This window comes from Malaclemys terrapin, chromosome 7, assembly GCF_027887155.1.
Source record: "Malaclemys terrapin pileata isolate rMalTer1 chromosome 7, rMalTer1.hap1, whole genome shotgun sequence".
NCBI classification, from domain to species: Eukaryota; Metazoa; Chordata; order Testudines; family Emydidae; genus Malaclemys; species Malaclemys terrapin.
The window spans coordinates 30,517,156-30,524,587 of NC_071511.1; the positions used below are offsets into that span (position 1 = coordinate 30,517,156).

At 62.1% G+C, this 7,432-nt stretch overlaps 2 protein-coding genes across 2 annotated transcripts; one reads left to right on the top strand and one right to left on the bottom strand.

Moving 5' to 3' along the window:
- Positions 1-653: 653 nt before the first annotated feature.
- On the top strand, positions 654-2,405 carry BAD (BCL2 associated agonist of cell death). Its single transcript, XM_054034250.1, has 3 exons — positions 654-911; positions 1,233-1,405; positions 2,011-2,405. Exons 1-3 carry the CDS (start codon positions 722-724, stop codon positions 2,137-2,139), a joined length of 492 nt encoding a protein of 163 aa, XP_053890225.1. The 5' UTR covers positions 654-721; the 3' UTR covers positions 2,140-2,405.
- A 483-nt stretch (positions 2,406-2,888) lies between these two features.
- LOC128840374 (glyoxal reductase-like) lies at positions 2,889-4,496 on the bottom strand. Its single transcript, XM_054034249.1, has 2 exons — positions 4,468-4,496; positions 2,889-3,843 (listed from the first exon to the last, which is right to left on the bottom strand). The coding sequence occupies exons 1-2, from the start codon at positions 4,491-4,493 to the stop codon at positions 2,979-2,981; spliced, it is 891 nt and encodes a 296-aa protein (XP_053890224.1). The 5' UTR covers positions 4,494-4,496; the 3' UTR covers positions 2,889-2,978.
- Positions 4,497-7,432: the final 2,936 nt, after the last annotated feature.

Below are 7,432 nucleotides of genomic sequence, written 5' to 3' on the forward strand. Positions count from 1 at the left end.
TAGAGAACGAGAAGCGAGGTCGGGGAGAGCGCCACTTCCTGCCGCCATCTTAACTATGGGCAAATGAAGCGCCCCCACCGAGCGCGCCCTCATATCCCCCAGAGCCCCCACCCCACTGCCCTGCATCTCCCAGCGCCCCCACCCCAGTGACCCCCCGAACAGCCGCCCAGAACCTTTGCACCCGCCGACATGTCACTCCCCCCAGCCCAGTGCCCCCCACCGCCTCCGCACCCCCAGAGCCCCTCCCCCAGCACTCCCCTGTGCCCCACACCAGTGCCCCCCTCAGCGACCACACCCCAGTCGCCCCACTGGCAGGAAGATTGAGGGGGTGGCGTGGTTGGTGCAGGCAGCCTCATGAACCCGGGGCGGGAGACGGGGCCGGCTGAGGTCACTAGGGGGCAGGGCTTCCCCCGTGATGTAGGGGATCTGTGATTGGGCAGGGCTGGTGTCAGTCCCTATTGCCCGGGTGACTGTGGCTGGGCCCGCGATCCCGGGTGTAAATAGGGGGGATTGATTGATAGCACCCCCCCCCCCCGCGGGTGAGTGAGGGAAGGGAAATCCCAGGAGCTGAGGGGGAGACGGCGGGGGCTGGAGGGGGGACGGAATACAATCCCAGGAGGGTGGGAGAGGGGAATCCTAGGTGGGGGGAGGGGCAGCGAGATCAGGCAGTCCCGGGAGTATATGTCGGGGACTCCTTTCCCCAAGTGAGGGGCCCGGGGCTATGCACCCCTTGACACCCCCCTTCTCTTGCAGCGCGGCGCCCGGGCGCCATGCCCCGTCCCTGAGCATGTTTCGCATCCAGGAGTTCCCGGACGAGGTGTTCCCGGGGCGAGGGAAGGAGTCGCCTCTTCCCCCCGAGTCGCAGCGGGGACACACGTCCGGCTCCAAGCAGCCAGACACCCCCACAGCTGGTGAGGACACCCCCCCCGCATCCGGACTGGAAAAGGCAGCCCTGGACCCAGCATGCTCGTCCCCCACCCCAGAGTATTGTCCACAATGGGGGTCACAGAACTTTCGGGGGGGGGGACTTCTGCCCCATGTAACACACAGCTGGGGGGATTCCCCCTTTCCTAGCTTCCGCCCTAGGTTGGGCTCCCAGATCTTTCTGAGGGAATTCCCCATTCCCACAAAGCCCCCCTTCGCCCCCCCCCCAAATGCCAGGGCTTCCAGCCTTCCCCTGCGAGTGTGTGTCAGTCCCTGATCTCCAACCCCTCAATTTCCTCCTCCTGCAGAGGTGCGAAGCCGGATAGGGTCAGACCCCCCATCTCTGGAGCCAGAAGTGCAGGATGAGCCAGGTGGGGCATTCCGGGCACGCTCACGCTCAGCCCCCCCCATCCTTTGGGCTGCCATGCGTTACGGGCGGGAACTGCGCAGGATGAGTGATGAGTTTGACGTGGCGCTGCAGGTGAGATGGGTTTAGAAGGGGCAGGGGGCACATGGAGAGGGGATGACCCCCAGGGGGAGGTGAAACAGGGGAGAAGGGAGGACACAATTCCTTGGGGGGCAGCTGCACTCAAACTGCCAACCCAATGAGCTCCTCCACTTCCAGGTCTCAAGCCGGAGACCTGTGGCTGGCCTGGAGAAGGGAACCATAAGATGCTGGGGGGGAGAGAGGATTTGGGGAGGCTAAAAAGACCTCCTCACTCACCTCAGAGGAACCCCTCCAGCATCCACTGGAGGTGGGTCCGTCCTTCTCTCCCCCACACACATTAGGTGGGGTAGCATTGCTCAGCTGTCCAGGGCCATCAGCATGCAGTGTCCATCAAAGAGGCAGCAAGCTGGCTCGCCCACACAAGGGGGGGGGGCAGAGCAGGCATGGAGCACTGCAGAGAGAGCTGGGAGATGGGGGGGAAAGCACCTGGGAGGGCAGTAGAGGTGGGGGGCTGCCAGAGACACAGTCGGGGGTGTTCATGGGAGGGCTTGCTATGTAGGGGCAGCATTTGCAATGGGAGGAGGCACTTTCAGTGGGGGTGTCCCCACTGGGCTCTCACCATCTCCCTCCTCCTCTAGGTGCTGCCACGCCCCAAGAGTGCAGGCACAACATCCCAGCTGCACCGGGGGAACAGCTGGAAAGAAACCCTCCAGGCCTGGTTGGGACACAGACCCGCCCGTGATGCCCCCCCCAGGAGCTCCAAATGACGGCAGCTTCCCTGCTGGGGGGATGGGACTAGCCCCTTGAGGGCAAGCTCTGCAGGATGCCAGTCTCCTGGGAGGAGGGAGATGTTGGGGGGAGCTCTGTATGGGACATATTCCCCCCAACAACTCTCCACTACCCAGCCCTCCGGGTAGGCAGCTGCCTGTCTCCCCATAGGGTGACTCCCCACATCTATCTCTGGAGGGAGGGGGGAAGAGGCTGAGTTTTTTACACTAGCTGGGGAAGTTGTAATAAAAACCGGTATTTTTTATGGCTGCCTGCATTAGTTTTTTATTGCATCTCTGTTGTGGTGGTACAGCCACCGTCACAGGTGCCCCCTTCCAAATCCTAGGCACAAACACAGACACCTACACTCCCCACTGCCTTCCCCGCCCCAGCCACACACACCTCCCACCATTCCCTGTCCTGCAGCACCGTCCCCGCAACCATGCACGCCTGCTACTGCACTTCCCCATGGCAGCACTGCCTCCCCCATCCACAGCACTACACTCCAGCCACATGCACCTGCCCCCCCCTTCTTCAGTACCACCCCCGACCACACAAACCTACCAACCTGTCCCCCTCCTGCAGCACTGCCCTCCCAACCAAGCATGCCTGCCACCCTGTCCCCTGCCTGCAGCACTGTCCCCCCGGTCACATGTGCCTGCCACCCTGTCCCCTGTCCCCCCCCCAGCATCACCAACCTCTCCAGCCACATGTGCCTGACACCACCCCCGAGTTCTTTCCATCATCCCTCCCCCCTGCAACAGTGCCCCCTTCCACGCATGCTTACCCCCAACAACACCCCAACCATGCCTCCCCACACACATATGCACCTTCCACTTTATGTCACTCCACTGGGGTCCCAGCAGTAGTGCCTGCTGCAGTCCATCGCCCCCAGCTCAGCCATATCCTCTGGCCTGAGGTCCCAGCCCCAAAGTTGGGCATTCTCGGCCAGGCGGGTGGGGCTGACAGACTTGGGGATCACCCCCACACCCTGGTGCAGGGCCCAGCGTAGAAGAACCTGGGCAGGAGTACGCCCCTGGCGCTCTGCCACCCGCCCCACCTCTGCCCGGCCCAACAGCTGCCCACAGCCCAGTGAGGCGTAGGCCTGGAGATGAATGCCATGCTGCTGGCAGAAGTCCCATAGCTCCCGCTGGGGCAGCTCTGGGTGGAACTCCACCTGCAGCACAGCCGGCGGCACCCGGCAGTGGGCCAGCAGCTCCTGCAGGTGTCCCAGGGTGTAGTTAGAAACGCCTATTGCCCGCAGGTGCCCAGCGTGGTGCATACGCTCCAGCGCCCGCCAGCTCTCCCAGCGCCGCTCCCGATTGCCCTTGTCCCCTTGGGGCTTGCCCTGTGTGCCTGGCCAGTGGATGAGATAGAGATCCAGGTAGCCACAGGCTAGCTGCTCCAGGCTACGCAGGCAGGCGGCCTCAGCTTCGGCCTTGCCCTGGTCCCGTGGACCCAGCTTGGTGGTGAGGAAGACATCAGAGCGTGCTAGGCCATGAAGGGGCAGCAGGGCCCCCAGTGCCTGCCCAATCGCTGCCTCATTGCCATAGACAGCAGCTGTGTCAAAGGAGCGGTAGCCATGGGCTAGGGCAGCTTCCACGCACTGGGACACCAGCTCAGCCCCTTGCAGGCGGAAAGTTCCCATGCCAAGCAGGGGCATTCGGGTTCCACTGTTCAGTAGCACAGTCTGCTCCGTGGGCCTACGGGAGGAATAAATGCAGGTGTTAGGGATACCACCGCCGCCGCTCTCAGGGCAGCTACTGGAGAGAAGGCGTGTGCATGCAAAGCCGGGCGACAACCATGCATGAGAGGGGATGCCCATGCAAGCCTGTGCCACGAGCATCCAAGGGGATATGCGGGTGAACCTGCCCCACAAGTGCGTGAAGGGAATGAGGGACTCACCCTATAATAAATAATAGAGATATACTATCTCCTAGAACTGGAAGGGACCTTGAAAGGTCATCGAGACCAGCCCCCTGCCTTCACTAGCAGGACCAAGTACTGATTTTGCCCCAGATCCCCAAATGGCCCCCTCAAGGATTGAACTCACAACCCTGGGTTTAGTAGGCCAACGCTCAAACCACTGAGCTATCCCTTCCCCCTAGCATGCACCGCGAGCGTGCACCAGATGTCTGTGCAGAGCTGCACCCCGCGAACGTGCGAGGTGGAGGGGATGCGCTTATTGACCCTGCACCGCCCTCCCCCCAGGGAGCCAGTGCACCCACCTCCTTAGTCCTGCTACCCATGGCCCAGGCACCGCCCCGCCGGCGGCACTCCCCGTGCCCCAGGCGATCCCCGGGGCTCTGCCCCCAACACACACTCACCCAAGCGACACCCCCGCCTCCTCCATGGCTCCAGCGCAACTTCCTCCACATGACCAGGGGGCGGAGCCGGGACCTTCCAATCCCCGTGGGGGGGCGGAGCCACGGCTGCAAGGGCCGGAATTAAAGGATTAGTCAAAGCGCAAGCGCGCGCTGCGCGCATCTGTGAGCTGTCTGGTAGCTGGCGAGGGCGCCGCTCCCCCTGGTGCACACATGCAACCCTGGTGCTTTGGGTACAAAACGGTGTATGTACGTACCTCACACTGCACCCCCTGTGCCTCGGGTATAAATCAAGGTGCATGGATATACCCCATACTGCACCTGAGGCTTAGCTACACATTGTGGCGCACAGTGCGTATCCTATGGGTATAATTCAGAGGTCAGAGTTTGCTGAGACCGCTGCTATCATGCTGGCCAATATTGCCTCTGTTTCTTTGTACTCTCTCATCTGTTTGTATTCATCTGTTCGGATTGGAAAGGGTTTGGCAGGGACTGTCTTTGTTCCGGTTGTACAATGCCTAGCACAATGGGGTCCTGGTCCATGATTGAGGTTCCTAGGTGCCACAGTAATACCAATAATGAAGGGTGAATGCATGTACCCCACATTTCACCACTGTGTGAATCCTTGGTGCACCCATGTACCCCCATGTTACACTCCTGCATCTCAGTAATAAATTAGAGTGCATGGTGCATGCACCGACCCCACACTGCATCCCTGCACCTCAGCTATAAACCAGTGTGCACAACAGCATGCATGTACCCACACTGCATGCCTGCACCTCAAGGTGCATGCTCAGCATATGTACTATGTGCTTTTATTGCTGTATGGTCTCTACCTGCATGCCACCTGCTATGTCTCTGTTCTTAGGGGTGCACAGACACCCCATGGCAACACGTTTGTGACGTGCATTCTGCTGTGGGCATCTCCTGTGGTAGAGTTTCTGCCTTATTGGGGGCCCCTAGCACAGCACTCAGCCCCACACCTGGGGGGAATCTCCCCAGCCCCAGGACCCAACAACAACCCTGTTACTCCCCAATCGCATGGGCAACATCTTCCCCCCACCTTACCCTGTTAGCCACCAGTCCTGACCCAGGGGAACTGCCCCTTCCTCAGCACTGCCCCATTAACCCCTCATCTTCTGTGGAAGATCATGGAACCCCCGCCTCTTTATTTCCCCTTCCTCACTTGACCGTGGGTGACCCCCCTCCCCTGCCCTGCCCCCCGACCATGTTACCACCCCGCCTCTGGGAGAGCCCCTGCCCCTTGCTACCCTCCTTGTCCTGGTGGACCCCTCATTCCCTATTACCCCCCCCGCGCGCGCGCTCGGGAGTCCCCTCTCCCCCCGACCACATTATCTCCCTGCCCAACCCCGGGGAACCCCCTTTCCCCCAGACCCCTTCACCCTGCCAACCCCAAGGGAGTCTCCCCGCCCGCCCGCCCCCAATTCTGCTCCCCCCGCTCTCCATGGGGCGCCAGGGCTGGACTCCCTGGTGCGGAGTCTGGATGAGCCTGCAGCGTGCAGAACCAGCCAACGACCGGCAGAGGACGCCCCGCATCGCTTCCTGGGCGCTGGTTTGGAAGCAGCAGCTTGGGGTGGGGGGCGGGCCGGCGGCGCAGGAGTAAATGAATCCAGAACCACCCCTCCCCCATGATTCCGCTCCCAGACTCCATAGTCACCCCCTGTTCCAAGGGAGACCCCCATGCATGACTCAGCTCCAGACCCCATTACCATTACCACCCCTCAGCCCTGAGTGTCCACTCGCCCCCCTGATCCCACCTCAGACCCCAAACTCCCCACCCCAAAGAAACACCTGACCCCTAATCCCATATACGCCCCTCAAGCACAAGGAGGGCACCCTCGCTTGAAGCCATAGCCCAGCCCCCCCGCCCCCCAGGAAGCCTTCTTCATACCGATCCCCACAGCGCCTTCCCCACCGGATGGGAGTCCACACCTCCCAACCCCGCCCCCACCGCATGGGAGCCCCCATAGACTCCGCATCTCTCTCACCCCCCAATGGAACCCCCTCATCTTCCAGCCTGGTATCTCCGATCCTTTGTCCCCCTCAGCTCCCCCCCCCCCCCCGCTGCAACCCCAGCAGATTTCAGTGCTGACCTGCACCATCTGCCAAATTGATCCCCCAAGACGGATTTAGCAGAGGAATATACCTGAGCCCCCCCCACACCAATACCGCCATAAACCTGAATGGGGACATAATCCTGCCCTCCGCCCCTCCCCGCACCGGATGAAACGCTCGGAAAACGCCCACTGAAGAGGGGGACTCCCGGGACCCCTCCCTCACTGGGGTGGGACGAGGGCTGGGAGCTCCAGGTGGTTTGCAATGGAGCTAGCTAGATGGGGGAGTAGCAGGGATCAGATAAGGACACGGACTCTTCCCCCTCAGTCTTGGAGCCGCAGACAATGGGGGTGTCTGAGGACTGCGACGAGGGGAACAGCCAGACAGGACTACAGAGTAGGGGAGGGAAGGGAGTGACTGGGAGCTCCCCCCACATCCAACGCTCCCACCACTCCCTACAGCGCCCCTGCTGGGAGAGGCGGGTCTGGAGAAGCCAGGAGCTCCCCCCACAACCAGCGCTCTCACACACCCCTCCCTACAGCGCCCCCTGCTGGGAGAGGCGAATCTGGAGAAGCCAGGAGCTCCCCCCACAGCCAGCGCTCTCACACACCCCTCCCTACAGCGCCCCCTGCTGGGAGAGGCGGGACTGGAGTAGCCAGGAGCTCCCCCCACAGCCAGCGCTCTCACCCGCTCCCTGCTGCGCCCCGTGCTGGGAGAGGAGTTGCGGGGATCACCTGGAGAACGATGGGGGGTTGAGGGCAGGTGGGGAAGCATTTGGAGGGGGAATTGGCGGCTGAGGACATATGCTGGAGAGAGTGTGTAGGGAGGAACTTGGGGGGGCAGTGTCTGGAAGAGAGGGATGGGGGAGGGAGCTGGGGTCGGGGAGCAGTAG